The sequence below is a fragment of the Pristis pectinata genome, chromosome 21 (assembly GCF_009764475.1).
Source record: "Pristis pectinata isolate sPriPec2 chromosome 21, sPriPec2.1.pri, whole genome shotgun sequence".
Lineage (NCBI taxonomy): Eukaryota > Metazoa > Chordata > Chondrichthyes > Rhinopristiformes > Pristidae > Pristis > Pristis pectinata.
The window spans coordinates 10,513,211-10,534,512 of record NC_067425.1 but is presented as its reverse complement, the minus strand read 5'-3'; the positions used below and the strand labels follow the sequence as shown (position 1 = coordinate 10,534,512).

Sequence of the window (21,302 nt, the reverse complement as noted above, 5' to 3'; positions counted from 1 at the left end):
TGAACCAAGAAGTGGAATTGAAATCCCGCTCCTCTCTTGATGTTTCAGACAAGTGCTGTTCTGTGCTCCGGAGGCTGTGTTCTGCTGGCTACCAGTGCTCTGCTGGCGATCGTTACCGTCTTCCTGCCAAGTGGTCAGTGTGAAAAGAGGATTTGCACACTAGCTGGTTACATGCAAACAACAGCAGGTGAGTGAGCCTTCCAACGTACTGCTTCTTGTGTCTCTTGGCTGCCATGCTGTCACAGTGGTGTGGAAATCATGGGAGCTCTGTGTGGGATTTAAAAATCAGTCATTGCACATACAACGGCAAGTTGGATAGTTGTTAACTACATTTTAAGGTTGTATTTTAATTGCAACTTGTGCAATAACTCATCAACAATTAGCATCAAATCTTCAGGCTAAGTCAGTAAGTCTGTGTGATATCAATTGATACCTATAGAGGTTTGTAAAGGAGATATAAATACAATAGATAAAATTGTATAGATGTTACATCCACGATTTCCCAAAAAGCACACCAAGCAGGAAAGGATCCTCAATAGTTAATAGTTGAGTTTATTGTCATATGCACAAGTATGTGTGTGCGCAGGTGCAATGAAAAACTTACTTGCAGCAGCATCACAGGCACAGAGCATCATATAAGCAGCATTCACAAGAAAAACAACAACTTATATCCAATTTTAACAAGGAAGAAGACAATTAGGACAAAAAAAAAGTCCATTTTAGTGATCAAAGTGGTCATAATGTTGTAGTGATTAGGATTGTGTTGGTTAGTTCATGGACTGAATGGTTGAAGGGAAGTAGCTGTTCTTGAACCTGGTGGTGTGGGACTTCAGGCTTCCGTACCTCCTATCCGATTGTAGCTGCAAGAAAATGGCATGGGCCGGATGGTGGGGATCTTGGATGATGGATGTTGCCTTCCTGGGGAGGGATGTGCCCGTGATGTGTTGGGCTGAGTCCACTACTTTCTGCAGCTTCTCACGTTCCTGCACATTCGAATTGCCGTACCAGACCACAATGCAACCTTTCTGGTAAAAGCGCTGAAAGCTATTGTGGTCCAAGTTAACATTAATATTTCTCATCAATTATCTTCTCATTGAAAGCACAGATTCTTTGATGGAATACATTTCCACAGGAGGTTATTCACATCTCTGTGTCTTAATAATGCTTTCAGTGTGGAGTCCATCAGAGCCATCCTAATCCATTCCTCATCCAATAGTTGTGCAGGAATGTGCCAGGGAGTGAGAAGCTAGTCATTCTCTACCTTCTCAGCCCAGAACCACTGAGACCAACGGTGGTTCACAAGTCTCAATGGAGATCAGTATCCTGACACAGAATAGGAAACAAACCTGGGACTTCTCAGGCTTATGGTTTAACGAGCCACTGGATAAAGTCTCTGACATCTGCAAGGCCATAAACAATATGATTTTCAAGGGGTGTTGAGGGGCTGTGATCAACACAAGGTTGTGTTCAGTAGTCCAGCCATAATGCCACAGGAAGGCACACTATGCAGGTATCCACAGGTCCTACCTGGCACCCCTCACAATCATGTTACAAAGTGCTGGAGGCCCGAGTTTATGTCTTGTTAGTGGACTGGGTTTGGCACTTGAGGTTGAGAGACAATGAGTAATTACTAAATGAATAGCACTGTCAAGGTTTGGATTGGCTGCAAAGGTTTTAGATGATAATTGCTCCAACTATCGAGTGAATGTGGGCAAAGATTAACGAGCTCTAAGCCTCGTGTGAATGATAAAATAGTTAGATGGTGGCTGGAAAGACTTTCTGTTTCTAGGATTAACGTTTTCATCAATCAGAAGCCAACAGGCTGGGCAGGGTGATGTGGTGTATTCACAGGCCGAGCCGCTGAGGGAGGACTAGAGGCGTGTGCGGGAGGAGGGCAGCAAGCAGGTGCACCAGTAATCACTGTGCTCATTCCGTACCCACGCGTACGTGCCAGTGTATACAAAGTCTGCACGGTTAATGTGCTTTTCTGAATCTAAACTGGACAGATCCCTGGTCCAAATGGTCCTTCCTGAGTTGGATTCCTGTTGGAGCTATTCCAAGCAATGTGATGTATCTCTCTCCAGCAAGGTAAGGAAGGGAAAGCCATAGAGTTGTACAGAACAGGCTCTTCGCTCCCCCCCCCACCCCCCCATGTCCATGCTGACGGTTTTACTCATCTACACTAATCCCATTTGCCTGCATTAGTACCGTATCCTTCTATGCCTTGCCTATTTAAGTGTCTATCTAAATGTAGTGATTGTATCTGATCCCACCACCACATCTGGCAGCGTGTTCCACATATCAACCACTCACTATGTTAAAAAGAAACCATACCCCTAAAATTCCCATGATGGGTCGGTCTCTGATTCCCAGACAACTGGCTGCAGTGGTGCCTTCAAACAGACTGAGAGCCACACTGGGCCTTTCGTTCAATTCATTCACAGGATATGAGCGTCGCAGGTCAGGGCAGGTTTATGGTCCATCCCTTACTGGTCCTAGGAAGGGTGCCTTTATAATCGACTGTAGTTGCTGTGCTGGAGGTACTGCACATGCTGTTATGGAGGAAGTGCCCATCTGCCACTATAAAGGAACAGCCAGTCAGGATGGTGTATGACTTGGAGCTGGTGGTATTCCCCCCACTACTCCTGTCCTTGGATTAAAGTCAAAGACAAAGAGTTTATTGTCATATGGACAAGTACATGTATGCACAGCTGCAATGAGAAACTTACTTGCAGCAGCATCACAGGCACATAGCATCGGATAAGCATCATTCACAAGAAAAACATAAATTATAGCCAATTTTTACAAGAAAGAACACAATTAGAACAAAAAAAATCAAAGTTCATTGTCGTGCAAAGTGCTCATAGTGTTCCTCTACTGAGGTAGTGATTAGGGTTGTGCCAGTGAAGCTCACATATTATGGACGGATAAATTAAACAAAACATAATTTGCAAGGTTGCAAGGAAAGTATGAAGGAATGGGACCGGACAATGCTGTACAAGGAGTCAGTATGGGCTGAATGGTCTCCTCCTGGTCTATACCATTTCTATAATTCTAAAATAAGAGAGAATTTACTAAAAAAAATCCTGTTTAAACTAAAACAATGTACCACCCCAGTGCCACAACACAATAAGTGCACAATCTCTCTCTGATGGTAGTGATTAACAACATTCCTGCACATAACTTAACATGGCCTTTGGTACATAGCCATCTTAAGCAGCATTAGGGAAGCTTATAAGACCATAAGATATAGGAGCAGAATTAGGCCTTTTGGCCCATCGAGTCTGCTCAGCCATTCAGTCATGGCTGATATTTTTTTTCTCTCTCAACCCCATTCTCCCACCTTCTGCCCATAACCCTTAACCTCCCCTTGTAGTTGGTTGGCACAATTCCTTATTGACCCTTTTTGAGATTATTAAAAATAATTAATCTTTCATCCTTGCATTTTTGGGAGTATCCACTTAATCAACTTTTCCCTTGGCTCAACCATAAAGTATTTGCTTTCCAAGATCTGTTCTGACTACCACGATAATTGAGCAAATCATGTTTATGTGACAGGCAGGCACAAACCCATCCAGATCTCATCTTCCTCGCTCATTATCTCTACTGAAAATTCTAAAAGTCAGTGTTTGGATTAACATCAAAATTATCAGGGAAAAGAATTCCTACCCATGCCAAGTGTAGGAAGTGAAAATCAAAAGACTACCAGATGCTGGAAATCTGAAATAAAAGCAGGAAATGATGGAAGCACTCAGCAGGTCAGGCAGCATCTGTGGAAAGAGGGGCAGAGTTAATGTTTCAGGCAAAGACCCTTTGTCATCTGCATTTGGTGGCTTAGGGCGAAAGGACCAAGTGCTGACCTGACCTGCTGAGTGTTTACAGCATTTTCTCTTTTCGTGCCAAATATACATAGGTTGTTAATGTAACATATATCTTTCATCCACATGTGCTTCTGATCTATATAGCTGTCATGCCCCCATTTCAATTTTCTTCCATTAGATACTCCCGTGTCAATATCAATAATGGAAACTGCCTTTGTAAGTATGTCACACTGGATGTAATGATTCTTCTGTGCCTGTGATGGTGCTGTAGTGTCTCCGAGCGCCTCATAATTCTCATGTTCCAACTATGCCTGATCTTGCTTCCCCAAATTGCGATATATGTTGCCATTAGACTACAACTAATTTTGTAAAAGCACATCATGTATAAACATAGACAAAACTGTACGAGTTTAAAAGGGGATAAAAGTACTCCTGCTTGGCTCAGTGCAATTTTCTCTAACCTCTAACCCCGCTCTAATTGAGGTCAGCGCCTGGTCCATTTTCTGCACGTCCAATACCATTAGATGGATTACTTCCTCCAGATTTTTTTTACGCTCTCACTCAAGCAATCAAATAGAAGAAGTCCTTGCCAACAAATTTACAATACTGCCTAAATGAAATTATCATTGCACTTTCTTTGGGCTCTGCGCGGGTCTGATTGGAGTTTGTGCCTCGAGCCAGCTGGCTTATTCTTCGCTGGAAGGATCTGCTCAGCCCACACACTGCTTCAAAGCCAGAGAGAGTCTCTGCCTAAAGACTGCCACCCACTGTGTCAGGGGAATCTACATGTTCTAATTGAAATGGATTTTATTATTTTTAAAGAAAGCAATGCAACACCAGTTTTATTGTATCTTTCTTGTCAGTAGTGATGATTGCCAGAGATGGTTACATCCCAAGTTATTCTTCCCAGCTCCTGGATCTCAGCTGCTGCCTTGGGTTGGAGGGGTGGTTGTAGCTGTGGGGGGGGGAGATCTGTTGCTCTTCTGCTGCAGCAGCAGCTGTGCCCTTGGCCTCCCTTTCTGAAGTTTCCATAAGGGACACACTTGGGGTGATGACCTCTGGCATCCTGACGATCATCAGGCTTCAACTTGAAGAGGGAGTGCTGTTGGCAAGTGACCCTTTGCCATGCCATAAAAGACCCTTTCCAGCTTTACTTTATTCCCCCACTATGGCACAGAAGTGCAGTGCTGAAAGGTCAGAGTGAGATGTTTATCTTGGTAAGTGTAAGCACGGTGCACTGAGAGAGAAATTCACTTAATGGATTCGATCCCCTTAATGGCCAGTTGGGGCTTAACTTCATCACAGCCAGACAGGATTTGGCCAATGAGCTTCTTAATTTGAGCTCTGACTAAGCTTTAAATTTTGTTCTTCAAATCCCGGCACAAACTAAATAAAGTTAGCTAATTTACATCGACTTTAAATTAGAAAGCACTCTCCTAAAGCGTAGCTCCTGGGTTGAGGAACGAGAATGTTCGCAATAAGGCAGCTGGGTTTGAGTCAAGAATATAAACTCTTTCCTTGTTCACAGATCTTTCATTAATACAACAGAATTGAATCCCCATTCACCACAGTGACTGCCAGGGAATCAAACAGTGCAACTTATGGGGCGTTCTGTGGATAAGTTAGTGATTTTAATTGTACAGGACAAGTAGATCTTGAGCTCAGCTGTTTGAGCACTGAGACCTAAACATGCCATCAACTGTCTGCTTTAGCTGCAGTACACAAAGTGCTGGAGGAACTCAGCGGGTCAGGAAGCATCTATGGAGGGAAATGGACAGTCAACGTTTCAAACTGATATCCTTCACCTGAGACCAAGCCCACTTATACACGATATGCAATACCACTGTTGTGTCCGGCAAGGATGCACATTCTTATTGCTGTCCATTCATGAATCATTGCAGGCTTCTTAAGAAAGGCTTGAGATATCAGTCTTTGCATGATATTATCTTGATAATTAATGTTGCATCGAGAGTTATTGTGAACAATAGTCCAGCTAGACTGGAATTTCTCCAAAGTGCCAAATGTTTTTTATCCTCTGTTACTGCTGTTCAATTCTTATCATCCAAATGACCCAGTATTGTAGAGAGCCACTAATCCAATGCTTTCTGCGTTCTTCAGTACAAAAAGTCGCCATAATCACACCCAAATATGTCAAAGTCTAAAGCATCTTGGAATGAACTAATTTTAAACCCTTTAATTAAATAAAATGAAAATAAAATCTTTATTATTGTGAGGCTAAAGCAAATCTCAATCCTACTTAAATAGCTATGCATGACTAGGATAGTTTATAATACTTCACTTGAGAATGAAGAAATCTTGTTCTGACTTCCCACTTTTTAAACTCACCCACAGGATGTGGATGTCACTGGCAATACCAGTATTTATTGTCCATGAACTGAGTAGCTCACCAACCATTTCAGAAGGCAATTAAAAGTCAACTAATATTTTGTCTCTCTGGACTCTGGGCTCGCAGGTAGGCTACACTTGAAGGGCATTAGTGAACCAGATGATATGGGTTTTTAACAATTCTATTGTTTTAGGGTCACCATCGCTGATAACAGCTTTTCAACTCCAAATGTATTTATTGAGCAGAATTTAAATTTCCCGGCTGCCGTGATGGCATTCCAACCCATTTATCCTGGTCCAATAATGGAACAAATCAAATGATGCATCAAATGACATCATTATCTTTCCCTGTGTAAAGCTGGTGGAAGGATTAACTCACATTGTCCCATAAGAACCCATCATTAGACATGTTGGGACAGCTAAATTCCACAAACTCTACATGAGGTTGGGGCCCCATTAAGTCCATCTTCCAGGTCCCCTTCAACAAAGCCCTTAAACCCCTCGCCGACCAACATCCATCAAACTCCCGACTCGCCCAGTCACTGAAATTCCATTCACTTATAAGATAAGATCTTTATTAGTCACATGTACATCGAAACACACAGTGAAATACATCTTTTGCGTAGTGACTCCCTGATCTTCAAAATGTCCCAGATTTGCAACCCCTAACCCCCTCACCCTTATTGCCCACCTTCCCAATCAAGGCTCTGACCTCCGCACACCGATCACCCAGTTCCCATAAGGTGCCAATCTCAGTGACAGAAATGCCATCCCCACCCCTGGTTCTGAATGGCTATTTGATGTCCAAACCCTACCCCCAAGATTTTCCTCCTCTCCCCAACCCCGCGCAACAACAGGCTTTTTGCCTGTTGACTGGATCTTGGTCACTGTTTTCCTCCAATCACTGGGCACTGCCGAAGCTTGTTTAGGGCCCATGATCAAGACTGTTGTTGCATCGGGCAACAACCATCTAATGTACTTTCTACGCTGCGCATTAATTTCTGTATCTGAGCTGCTCCAATCTGCCCATCACCGGTTCCACCTGTCTCCCAATACACAGTGGACGTTCCCCAGTGATCCTGGGCTGAAACTATTTAAATGTTCTCTCTTGCAATACCTTCTAGCAGTAGATTTAAGGATCCAATCCCATATGTATGAAGCACGACATAAGCCCAATGTGCAATGGTTTTCAGATCAGATCAGGTTAGTTTAGCAAATCAGATTCAGATTGGTTTATTGTCATCTACACCAGGGTCCATGAAATTCCGTGCTCGTGTGAAGCTCAGACTAAATGGTGTACGTGGTAATAATAAATACAATGTTGAGCGCAAAGCAACAAAATGGTGCAAAGATGATGGGGCAATCTGAAGAGCGCAAAAGGAAATACCAAAGTGACAATAATGGAATAACCGAGAGAGGTAGAATTCAGAGTCTGAGAACGTGGCGGCACCACTGGGAAGGGGATGGGAAAGAGGTGATTGGTTCAGAAGTCTGATAGCGGTGGGGAAGAAGCTGTTCTTGAGTCAGGTCGTCTGAGCTTTCAAGCTCCTGTATCTTCTCCCAGAAAGTAGAAGAAAGAATGGCCAGGGTGGCAGGAATCCTTGGACGATACTACTAGCCTTCCTGAAGCAATGCACTGTGAAGATGGACTGGATGGAAGGAATTGACGAGCCTGTGATGGACAGGGCAGTGTTGACCACTCCCTGCAGGTTCTGTCAGTCCAGAGCAGTTGCCGTACCAGGCTGAGATGCAACCCGTCAGGATACTTTCTTTAGCGCATCTGTAAAAGTTCCAGAGAATCCTCTTGGACAAGCCAAACCTTCTCAGATGCTGATGCAAAGTAAATATGCTGATGCACTTTCACTCAACGCATAAGAAAACATTGCACTGATTAAATCGTTCGCCATTGATTTAGTTGAAATTGGAGTGCACCACTTCTTGTGTGCCTGAGCTATGGGTGCTTTTGTCCCAGATCTTGTTTCTCCATGTGCTAAGGTGGGGAGGTTAGGTTCTCAGGGCACTGCTGTAAAAGAATATCAGTCTTAAAATGAGTGCTAGTGTTACAAAACTGTAAAGTGTTTATAATCATTTCAGTGAAATCTGGAAGGACCCCTTCCATACACAGAATCCCTTCCTGTCTCACATCTCTGATGACTGGTATTCATTAATTAAGTGTATTAAGAATAGGAAGCATCTAATTTCAATCTAACTCAGGAAGAGGGGAAACCCACCAGACCAGGTGGGATATGCTGTCTTACACCCTGCAGTCTCCACAGTGTAAAATTTGTCTAGAATCAGCCTTGCACACAATCATTGTCAGTTTCCTGAACTGGTAGATTAAAATTAGTCTCACATTGTATTTGAGGGACAGTAGGGGTTAAGTTGAACATTGGCAGGCCCGGATAATTCTTGTTTACATTTCTTCAAGTGAGAGGGAGTAGAGACGATGGGGGAGGTGGTTGACATGAATTCCAGTTACAGTGTTACATCTGAGCCTTTGGTTCAAGAGGATATTTACAAGTGTGCAAGACTGTTCATGATAACAAATGGAAAAGCTATAAAGAATGACTCTTAATCTTCTAATCAAATGACTCCTGGGGCACAGTGTCACAGATGGTAGAGCCTCTGCCTCATGCTTCCAGCAATCCAGGTTCAATCCTGACCAGGTGCTGTCTGTGGGGAGTTTGCACATTCTTCCTCCGATCTTGTAGATTTCCTCCAAGTGCTCCGATTTCCCCTCGCATCCCAAAGGCGCGTAGGTTGGTAGATCATTGGTCACCGTAAGTGAGGTAGTGGTAGGTGAGGGGTAGAATCTGGGGGAAGTTGATGGGAATGTGGGGAGAACAGATTGCAGGGAAAATTGGTGGGACATTTGGATTGTTCTGTGAGCTGGCATAGACTCGATGGACCCTAGTGGTTTCCTTCTGAGTCACAGGGAAATGTGGAATTAAGATGTACATGGATGTAAAGTGCATTGAGATTTTGAGAGTTTGCTGTACAAATGTGGATTTTATAATTGCTGGAAAATAAAATGGTGTGCTGTGAGAGCTAACTGCCATGGCACCACTGCTTCCTGGCTCCCAACTAACTAAAACTGCCACTTTCCCTGGGCATCTTACACCTGAATTCTTCTTAATAAGCCTCATGTGAATGTTTATATAAACTAAATCAAGTCAATCTATCCAACGAGTCGTTCCTCTTAAAGGAAGCACTTAATTTTGGCAAACGGGGGACTTGATCAAATCCATGATTGTTCCTCTCATTAATTTTATTCCTTTCATTCTTTTCCCAGCAGTGTAAAACATGAATGCCTGACCATGAGGTTTCCTTCCGCTTTATAATTTTTTAAAGCCAAGCTTATGCTTGTCTAATTTCCTAGACTGCTCATCTGGTGCTTTTCCAACCAGGACTGATTCTTGTAGTGTGGATTCTGACCCGAAACCTTTGCTTTTCTGCAAAGACAATCTTCCTGCATCGTATGTCCCTCAGAGACAACGCAGCGAATGTGTTGAGTTACCTAGCAATGAGTTCCTAACAGGTATACTGTCTACAGTTTACAGCAGGCAAAAACAACCTACATCAATGATTAACAGCACTCTGGCAGTTCACCTCAATATAATTTTAAAACAGCAACGTATTAAACATTTTAGCTCAATTAAATTCTGCACTCCTCTCATTTTCTGGTGTTGGCACTTGCAAAGACTTGAATAATATGAGTAAAACAGTCACATTTGCCTTGCTCGCCTGGGCACACCCACCATGGACAGCGTGTGCCCACTTTGAACATCTTGAAGGTGAGGAGGAGTATCAACTCTGCTGTAGAGGAGGGCACGTAGTCAGTGAGAATGACAGGGGGGTTGTTACGTAAATGCTATTATCATTACTGGTTGTAGTGGCAATTACTGCTTTTGTTTTAACGTAAGGGGACCTGGTCCTTCGGAGCTGTTCTTAAAATGAGGAGACTTTTTGCAAACCGTGTGCCAACAAGACCTCTCCTCTGCCCACCCCACACATCCCTGCCCTGCTCACACCCCACCCCATGACCGCCTTGTTTCTACATCCATCTTCAGCTTCGTATCAATTAAAGCCACTGTGTAGGCCCCCTCCCACAGATAAAGACCCTCACTATACATATCTGCAGCAAGTCAAACTTGCAATAGCGCATTTGTACTGCAATAAAATGTAGTAACATTTTCTGAAAAAAGTTGACATCTTAATGGTAATAATCATATTGAAGATCAATGGCAGATTGAAAAGCAGATCTCTGCGCCGTGCTCTGTTTGTGTGTAGCAAATGCAGGTTAGAGGGTGGCAATTGCTTCCAAGCCTAATCTCACTCTGACCCAGAAATTTCCTTTCTGCTCAGTGCCCAGCCCCCACTGTTGTGGCAGAGATTAGTAAAGAATTCAAAGGCCACGGGGGGCAGAGCTGCTCTGTGCCACTGCTCTCTGGTGCATGGCTGCTGTTTGCTTTTCCTCCTGTCGATTATCATCAATGAAGTTCGATTTTCTCAAATGGTGTGAGATGGTCCTTGGAGCATTGAACAACATCTGCCTGCCTGGCGAGTTCTGTTTGTTCGAACCTCTTTACTGTGCATAACTGAAAGTAGCTTAACAATACAACAAATCTGCTCCAGTAACAGGAGTCATTGTATTTGGCTAAATGGAGGTAACATAGGAGCAGCACCCACCTTGACGTATAACTAGGAAGGCACAGCTGGTAAAGCCGCAGTCTCACAGTGCCGGAGACCCAGGTTCAATCCTGACCTTGGATGCTGCCTGTGTGGAGTATTTGCATGTTCTCCCTGTAACTGTGTGGGTTTTCCCCCACATCCCAAAGATATGCGGGTTGGTAAGTTAATTATTGGTATTGGTTTATTATTGTCACGTGTACTGAGATACAGTGAGAGACTTTCTGTGCTGTCCAGGCAGATCACACCAATACATAAGTACATTAAGGTAGTAGACAGAAACAAAATGCATAATGTAGTGTTGCAGCTACAGAGAATGCAGTGCAGGTAAGCAAATAAAATGCAAGGGCCACGGTGAGGTAGATTGGGAGATCAAGAATTAATCTTTATCTTATGAGAGGTCGATTCAAGGGTCTGATAACAGCAGGATAGAAGCTGTCCTTGAGTCTGGTGGTACGTGCTTTCAAGCTTTTGAGTCTTCTGCCCAATGGGAGAGGGGAGAAGAGTGAATGACTGGGGTGGGAAGGGTCCTTGATTATGTTGCCCGCTTTCATGAGGCAGTGGGAAGTATAGGCTGAGTCCGTGGTTTGGGGGTGGGGCTGCACATCTGCAACCAGAGTGACGTGTTTTTGCCATGTATTTTTATGCCATTTATTATAAGCTGTAGTTCTGGGGAGTCTACATTGGTCCTTGAAGTCTAATGACATTCTGAAAGCTCCTTAATGCACTGTAAGATTGGTTAATGATCACTAATGCTTCTAAATGCAGTGCTGATTACAGGATGTAAATGCAAGTCTGTCGAGACGCAGCTTGATGGCCTTATTATGAAAGGAAATTCTTCCAGGAAGGATTAGGAATTCCTCCATAAATATGCAGGTATCATTTGGATGTTTTCACTTCAGAATCTTGGCTACTGCAAAGTTCTGAAGACCGCATAGATTGAGTCCAGTCGATGTTTTTGTCCTGAAGTTCAGCTCAGAGATGAATGATTTCTGCCCATCAGCGGGAGATCCCAGGCCTCTTGTCAACGTGAAGTTTTGTGTTCACAATGCAATACCACTCACAGTTAGCGTTAATTGGTGCTTAATCAATAGCCTAAGTCAACTGAGTGGGGACAGGAGAGGGGCGAGGAGAGGAGTGGGGGCAGGACAGGGCCGGGGCAGGACAGGGCCAGGGGCAGGAGAGAGACTGCGAATGGGGTCAGGGAGGATCTGGGAGTGGGGGCAGAGGAGGGACAGGAGGTAGGGGAAGGGACAGGGAGTGAGGGCAGCTGTGTGACTGATGGAAGGAGCAGGCCTGATTGTACAAGGTTACGGTCACTGCATTGAAATTGTTATTGCGCTAGAATGGGTTCAGAGAGGTTCCCCAGGCTGCCGGCAGGGCTGGAGAAGGTTGGCGTGGTGGGCATTGCCTTATTTAGATGGAGGTCTTCCATGCAAGGAGATGCCCAGATCTGAATGCTGCCGACTGGCACGTACGTGCTGAGGGACGCACTCAAGCTTGGTGAAGCCATTGCAAAGGCTCTTTGGGGAAGGATCACAATCTGGGGTCCTGCTGTCACTGAACGTGGAGGGTTGGCCCTTGAGTAGCAGCCTCTCAAACACTTTACTGATGCCATGTGTGGGGATGGAAATTTAATGATGTTGATACATTGGAAGGGAATGTACTGAATTGATTGTTGTGATGAATGAAAATAATGACATGCCCTGAATTTAATTGTGTATATTTCATGAATAACATACATTTTTGGAAAGTAGATACTTTGAGCACAGATCTAATTGAATTGGCAGGTAACTTGAGGGGAGTTGAGGGAAAATATTTTGTGTCAATGCACTTTATTCATCCAAATGTAACCTCCACTGAGCAACCCCAAGCTGCAACAATGGAGCAGAGCTGGGAGCACTGAGCAGACTCACTTCGCTCACTCACCGAGTCAATGAGGCCGGCTGGCAGCCGCTCTTCCCGTGCCTGCTCGTTGTTCCTGTCACACACCTGTTTCTGGGATCCTCTCCCGCATACTGTCTTAGTTCATTTCTGACTTACAAACAGTTAAGGTTATGAACGGCTCTCAGGAACAGAACCCTGTTGTAACCTGGGGACTGCCTGTAATAAGAGGGTCAAAATGTATTACTGCAAACACAGCCAATTAATTGTAGCTGCTTTGATTAATTATGATCTGGAATCCCCTGCATGTAGGTGTGGTGGAAGCAGAATCAATCAGTGCTTACTTAGGACATGCACAGCAGGTCAGGCTGTAGACATAGAAAGATAAAAACCAAGCCAAAATGTTGACCGGCAGAAATGACCAATTCTGATAAAGAGAGAGAATTATAAAGATGGAAAATTCATTCTCAAGTTCGGAAGTCTACAGCATGCTCAGACTGAAGATGAGGTGTTGTTCCTCAAGCTTTGCATTGGGCCTCGTTTTAACAGTACAGGAGGCCACAGACAGATAAGTCAGAGTGGGATGTAGAATTAAAGTGGCTGATTTATTAAAGTGAGAGATTTATTAATTCAGTTTAAGCAGAGGTGAGTACATTGCCACATCACTTTGACAGAATTTGACATCCTGCCTCCTTAACCTTGTATATTAACCAACATTAATATCTCATCCTTGGCTTCATTCATAAATGTGCTTTTTACATCAAGTTCCAAACCATTCAAGTTAATCCCTTCTAATCTTCCTCTTCCCACCTGCATTTTGCAGGTGGCAGAGTCACAAATAACGTTAATTCCCACGAGCCGGTCAGTTTGAGTAAGAAGAAGGCTTTGAACTGAATAATTCACGTAAATCTAAGTCCATCTGAGCTGTGGGTGGTCACAGAGAGAACTAAGATACATCTTTGATTTGGCTGTGATTCTGCCTATTCCAACAAACTCTTTGATCTACTTCAAACTAGTGGAGAAACTTAAGCTGCTTGGTTCGAAACCTCACTGCCTAAACATAAACTACTGCGAGCAGGTGAGCACACCCAGAGGTCAGGTCTCCGGTTCAAATAACCTGTAATGAAATACGGGATCCTGTGCTTTATAAAAATAAAAGGGACAGATGTAAATAAACAAACAGCCAGCTAAGGTACTGTGGACAGCTTTGGTCACTACACTTCAGGAAGGATATAATAGTACTAGAGAGGGGAGCACAGGAGATCTTTTGTGTTACCAGTGCTGGAGGGTTGTTGTTATAGGGAGAGACTGTTACGGCCAGGGTGTTTTCTTTGGAGCATCATGGACTGAGGGAAGTTTTAATTGAAGTGCTTAAAATGGTTAACAGGCTATGGACAGTGTAAATTGAAAGGACCTATTATCCTTAGCAGATAGATCAGTGAAGTAGGCAGTGGGTAGAGGAGTTGAGAAAGTAAGATTTCCCTGAATAAGTGGTGGAAGAACATAAGAAATAGGAGCAGGAGTGGGCCATCTGGCCCGTCGGGCCTGCTCCACCATTCAATGATCATGACTCATCTGGCCGTGGACTCAGCTCCACTTACCTGCCTTTTCCCCATAACCTTTAATTCCCCTACTATGCAAAAATTTATCTGACTGTGTCTTAAATATATGAGGTGGCTTCTACTGCTTCTGTGGGCAGAGAATTCCACAGATTCACTATTCTCTGAGAAAAGCAGTTTCTCCTCATCTCCACTCTAAATCTACTCCCCTGAATCTTGAGGCTATGTCCCCTAGTTCTAGTCTCACCTACCAGTGGAAACAATTTTCCTGCCTCGATCTTATCTGACCCTTTCATAATTTTATATGTTTCTATAAGATCCCACTCATTCTTCTGAATTCCAGCGAGTATAGTCCCAGGTGACTCAACCTCTCCTCATAGGCTAACCCCCTCATCTCCGGAATCAACCTGGTGAACCTCCTCTGCACTGCCTCAAAAGTCAGTATATCATTCCTCAAGTAAGGAGACCAGAACTGCACGCAATACTCCAGGTGTGGCCTCACCAGTACACTGTACAGTTGCAGCATAACCTCCCTGCTCTTAATTCAATCCCTCTAGCAATAAAGGCCAACATTCCATTTGCCTTCTTGATAACCTGTTGCACCTGCAAACCAACCTTTTGTGATTCGTGCAAAGGCATTCCCATGTCCCTCTGCACAACAGCATGCTGCAATCTTTCACTATTTAAATAATAATCTGATCTTCTATTTTTCCTTCCAAAGTGGATGACCTCACATTTACCAACGTTGTACTCCATCTGCCAGAAAATTACCCACTCACTTAACCTGTCTATATCTCTCTGCAGACTCTCCGCATCCTCTGCACAATTTGCTTTTCTACTCAATTTAGTATCATCAGCAAACTTAGATACGCTGCACTCAGTCCTCTTTGCCAAATCGTTAATGTATATCATGAACAGTTGCAGGCCCAGCACCGACCCCTGCAGCATCCTGCTCACCACTGATTGCCAACCAGAGAAACACCCATTTATCCCAACTCTCTGCCTTCTATTGGTTAATCAATCCTCTATCCATGCTAATTACATTACCTCCAACTCCATGCATCCTTATCTTATGGATAAGTCTTTTATGTGGTACCTTATCGAATGCATTCTGGAAATCCAAGTATACAACATCCACCTGTTTCCCTCTATCCACTGCGCTCGTTACGTCCTCAAAGAACTCCAGTAAGTTCGTCAAACAGGACCTGCCCTTCCTGAATCTATGCAGTGTCTACCTGATGGAACCACTTCTATCCAGATGTCTCGCTATTTCTTCCTTAATGATAGCTTCAAGCATTTTCCCAACTACAGACATTAAGCTAACTGGCCTTTTGCCTACATCCTTTTTTAAACAGTGGTGTGACATTCACTGTCTTCCAATCCACTGGGACCTGTCCAGAGAATTTTGATAAATTATCATAAACTGCCTCTACTATAACTTCTGCCATTTCTTTCAGTACCCTGGGATACATCCCATTAGGACCAGGGGACTTGTCTACCTTTAGGCCCACTAGTTTGCTCATCACTACCTCTTTAGTGACAGCGATTGTATCGAAAGGATTTAGAACTCACAGCCTGAAAAAGCAGGGAAGGAAAATTCAGAAACAGCTGCTGAGATATTTTCCCATCTCTGTTCTAAACCACACATGCAAAGGTGATACTTTGTTTGGAATGAATTATGATTATAACCCCTGTGGTAAAGAGGAGTGAATGGAGGAATTCAATGCAGGTGGCTGAAGGAAAATGGGTCAAAGATGTTTGTAACAGATCACATCAATGCAGCATGAATGCAATCCTTGTGACACAATTGACATCATATTACATACACCTTTTATTAAAGTACTGAATTGAATTGAACTGACAGACATGACAGAAGAGCTATTTGTTTTTAAGTCATGCTGAAAAATATTTAATATTCCTCCTTTTGAGAAACTGTTATAGTCTTGAGCAGTGCTACCTCATTTATTAGGCAACTTTCACAGCATTAAAATGGAGATCCCAATGTTGACATGATGTGGAAACACTTTATGATTTAAACAAAGAAAATTAGAGAACAGCAAGTCATTGGTGTGTTAATCATTCTGTCACCTTCATATAAATAGGACTAATGAAGCACTTCCATCACTCACAGCAGCAATGCTTGGGCAGTCTCAGAGTGATAGCTGTGTACGATGCTGTGGCTAATTTGTGGAATGGATCATTGTCCATTCAGTCCAGACTTAACAATAGAGTGGAAAGAGAGAAGGAGACGGACAGAAAGAGAGATGAAAGGAGAGAGAGAAAGGATAGAAAGGACAGAACGGAGAAAATGGAGAAGATTACAGGTCCTACTAGTTTATAAACTTATGTACAGCCCGTACAAATGAACAAGCTTCTGGGAGACTGATGGGATGGATTTGCTGGCTGCTGCAGGGCTACAGGTATCTTCTGCCATGTGGGAACTCAGTTCATGGCAATGGTTGAGTTAAACGCCCTGGTTCAACTGCATGTTGCCCTTGGTTGGCCTGTGTTTTTATTTAAATATATTGCCGGGCAATATATCCTCTACAACATGCTCCAGATCAACAATATGCCGACCCTTTTGGGATCCAAGCTTGTTTCCGAGAGTCACAAAGGTGTGAACTATTGAGCCCCAGGCACCAGAAATAGAGTTTAAGCCTTGTTCCTATTATTTGCACATACTCCACGTTGCTAACGCCAACAGATCATGAGGCACTGGTTTTGATTTCATGCACCAGGGAGGCAGTTGAACTGGAAGCCAAAAGCCCCAGGCCCATAAAGCTCAGACAAACAGATGGGAAACAGAAGCAGAGACAGAATTGAGTTGCCTGGAATTCTAGCACCAGATTGCAAGCCCTGGATAACAGAGGTCGCAGACCCAGTTCTGACCCAGTAAAGCACTCACTATCATTATTGCATCAGATGGGGGATTATTCCTCCCTGTAATTTTCAAGTTAAATACTGAAGTGAATACCCCTCCACAATCATCCCCAAATTGAAGAATGAGATCTAACATCATCTCAGTAACCCCGGCATCAGTTTCTATTCCTGCCCTTGTTGGATGCCCCACATTCCTGCCACCTGAAAGTGCCAACAGAAGCCTCTTGAGAGAGGAGGCTTGGGCTTCCATCCACCCTGGTCTTGCCACTTCCTCAACTGAGGTCACCTAAAGGTCGGGGAATTGACATCCCACAGACTGCAGAACGTTAAACAGATATCTTGATGACTCACTGACTAAAAGTGAGGATGATGCATTTCACTTATAATTATCCCAATCTCATATTCTCATTAATGTATTATTGGCATTTTCACTTTGATTGTTTCCAAAATGCATTCAGTTTTCATGAACTAGCAATAAAGTCATTGCAAAGCAACTTCAACAAATTAAAAGCATCAATTATAATAACTGGTATAAGTGTGCATTCCCTTAGAAATATGTGCTCACAGAATCAAATTTCCAGATTTGAGCATGTTTCATTTTAATCATTCCGTACTCTAATATTTTTAAAAGCTTTTAATAGATGCTATAAAAGAGACAGGCAAGGTCCCATCTAATGCATGTTTCCATTAGATCTTTTAGTATCAGGAAGAAGGTGCTGACTCCTGAGTTACTGGGGGGAAATCATGCTGGCTGTGCCAAAGGGTTTTGAAGGAAAGCCTCGCCAATCTGCCCCCACCAGGCACATAAGAACGTGAGAATGTCGAGCAAAGGGAGGCCATCTGGACCTTTGTGCTTTCTCTGCCGTTCATCAGGAGCTTCTATCTGAGCTCCATTTTCTTGCACTGTCCTCCTATCCCATGATTCCCTTCATGTCCAGAAATCTATAATATCCTTAATAGCCAAAGTCTCTACTTTGAATGATCTTAATGAGTCAGTGACTGAGCTCCACAGCCTCCCAGTGTCAAGACTTCCAAGAATTCCCCATTTTCTGAGGGAAGAAGTTTCTCCTCATCTCAAGCCTACATGACCTGTGCCTTTATTCTGATACTTTGATCCCTGCTTCTAGATCGGTACATAGTGGCTACAGTGTGTACTGTCCATAAATGCACTGCAGTTACTCAACGAGGCCGCTCTAACAACACCTCCCAAACTCGCGACCTCCACCATCAGGAAGGAACAGGGCAGCAGGCGCATGGGATTGTCATGACCCACAGATTTCCCTCTGACTTGCACACCATTCTGCCTTGGAAGTATATTCACCGGTCCTTCTTCATTGCTGGGTCTAAATCACAAGATCACAAGACAAGGGAGCAGAAGTAGGCCATTCGGCCCATCGAGTCTGCTCCAAGGAAAAGGGAAAAAAGAAAAAGAATGAGAAATGAGGGGGGGGAAGGAAAAAAACTATTCTAATCCCCATTTCTGGCCTTATCCCCATATCCCTTGATACCCCGGCTATTTAGATATCTATCTATCTCTTCCTTAAACACCTCCAATGATCTGACCTCCACTGCTGTACCTGGCAAGGAATTCCACAAATTCGCCACCCTCTGGCTAAAGAAATTTCTCCTCATCTCTGTTTTAAAACTGTACCCTCTAATTCTAAGATTGTGCCCTCTGGTCCTGGACTCACCCACCAAGGGAAACAGCCTGGCCACATCTACTCTGTCCAGTCCTTTCAACATTTTAAATGTCTCTATGAGGTCCCCTCTCATTCTTCTGTACTCCAGTGAGTACAGTCCAAGAGCTGACAAATGCTCATCATACGTAAGCCCTTTCATTCCGGGAATCATCCTCGTAAATCTCCTCTGAACCCTCTCCAACATCAGCACATCCTTCTGAAGATATGGGGCCCAAAACTGTGAACAGTATTCCAAATGAGGCCTCACTAGTGCCCCATAGAGCCTAATCAACACTTCCTTACTTTTATACACTATACCTCTCGAAATGAATGCCAACATAGCATTCGCTTTCTTTACCACCGATCTGACCTGGTGGTTAACCTTTAGGGTATCCTGCACGAGTACCCCCAAGTCCCTTTGTACTTCTTTGTAAATCCTGGAACTCCCTACCCAATAGCACCGTGGGAGTACCTTCACCAGAAGGACTGCAGTGTTTCAAGAGGGCAGCTCATCACCACATCAAGTGTATTTGTAGACGGGCAATAAATGCTGGTCTGGACACCTGGACTGCCAAAGATGAATTTTAAAAAAATCCTAAAATAAAACTCTTACAATTTTAATTCTCACAGTGGGTAAAAACTGATTTTAACAAGCTTCTTGGTTTGTTGTTCTGTCGCCTGGCTTGATCCCAGCTCCTTGCTCTCCCCTTGTCTTCAGCACAGGGTTCACAGGCGTGCACGTATCCACTGCGCATAAATTTAATACCACCAACCAAGGAATGAAAACAAGACAGCGCTGAGAGACATTGCTTTGGTATGTGTGTAGGATGTGATGGGTGTTTACTCAGAGTTACTGAGCACAGAAAACTCAACCATGAGGAAATAAAAGAATGGTAAGAAGCCAACGTATGAAAGCAGTATCCAGCAACTTCTCTTTTAAAAAAATATTTTAAATGTCAATAATCTCAGCTGTTGTGGGGCCGTGTGTGAGCTGGAATGAATAGCCCTTTTGTAGTCTGCAGAAGTTTGGCTGAGAGTAAAGGCAAATCAAAGCAGCAAGCCCCTTCTTGCATTCTCATCCCAGCTCCTCTCTCGATCAGCCGCCAGTGTACTGGAGCTTTTGTTGAAATAGTCAATAAATTGGCAGAACTGCCATGCAGAATATAAAATTCAGTACTTTATTTATAACTCTTCCTGCTTTCCCTTGCCATTGTTCAGCCACAGAACTTTAACTTCCCTCTCGGAAAGAAAGTTTGTCTTCATCTCGGGACCCTGCTGTCCTTTGTGTGTGATCCCAAGTCAAGTAGAATGTGTATGCAGAAGTCAAACCTGGGAGAAAAGATCTATTCTGATGGTACTTCTGGTATTGAAGAGCCTGTGTAGTTTCATTTGTGGTGGGGGTTGAGGTTGGGGGGTATAGGAGACGTGTGTGAGAGTAAGTTTGTATGAGTGAGTGATTGTGTGAATGATAGTGTAAATGAGCACGAGGGAGGGTTTGAGTGTGTATGAGTGAGAATATGAGTGCTTGGAGGTGTAAGTGTGTGCGAATATGCTTGTGTGTTTGTTTTGTGTGTGCCAGAGTTATAAATTCCTGATTTCTGAAAAGCTTGCAAGGATTTATGAAGAACTTAGGAACTAGTGTCAGCCATTTAGCCCCTTGAGAACTGTCCTGTTGACATCTGTGGAACTGTATCCCAGACGGTCTTGCTTCAGGGTAACAGGGAGAAAGAAAAGCGGCAAAGGTTAAGGTCTGCCACAAGTCTATGCAGGCGCTGACAGCTTTTACAGAGAAAAACAGGACAATTTATTATATATAGAAAATCTATTAAAACCTCACATCTGCCCACATTGCCTGACAACCTTTTCAATTATAAATTGTTATTGTCATATCTCTGTTTATGATAACAACCTCCCATGTAAAGCTGGTACACAGAAGTCACGACCTTCTCCAAGTGAAGATGCTGTAGATTGTGTCTGAACATGCAGTTGCAGCGTGGTGTGTTTACATAGGCAATGTCCACTATGACTGTGACAACAGCATCAATAAAGGAAATATAAAAAATAAGGCAGAAGATAGGACCTCTAAAGGAGGACTGAATTACATCTCCTCACCCCAGTACAAATATATCCCGGGCTCAAACTCACTGCATTGAAACACCACAGGAGGTCTTCACTCCCTGTGTTCAGTGCCAGGAGGAAGAGATTATCATTTCTCCAAATTGTACATTAACTTAATAAGGAACTAAATCATAATTGATGGAGTAGATGTTCTCCAGTGGGTCAACGGAGGATGCAAATTGGCAAAAATTTAGCCCAGAGCCCTAGGTTAGCAGATTGGGTCGTGTGGGATGGCAGGCATAAACTGGCCTCAGCATAATCCTGTCATACCCCAGGCACACAGTTGTCAGGTGTTGTGAGATACAGAGCAACAGGCCATGTTGCAT

The 21,302-nt window shown here is 43.5% G+C and overlaps 1 protein-coding gene across 1 annotated transcript in view; it reads left to right on the top strand.

The window, feature by feature from the left end:
* The window catches only part of LOC127581536 (LHFPL tetraspan subfamily member 7 protein), a 229,159-nt gene that overhangs the window by 116,124 nt on the left and 91,733 nt on the right, over positions 1-21,302 (top strand). The window contains exon 2 of the mRNA XM_052036025.1: positions 49-187. Within this exon, the coding sequence (XP_051891985.1) occupies positions 49-187 (139 nt within the window). The remainder of the gene's footprint in view (positions 1-48; positions 188-21,302) is intronic.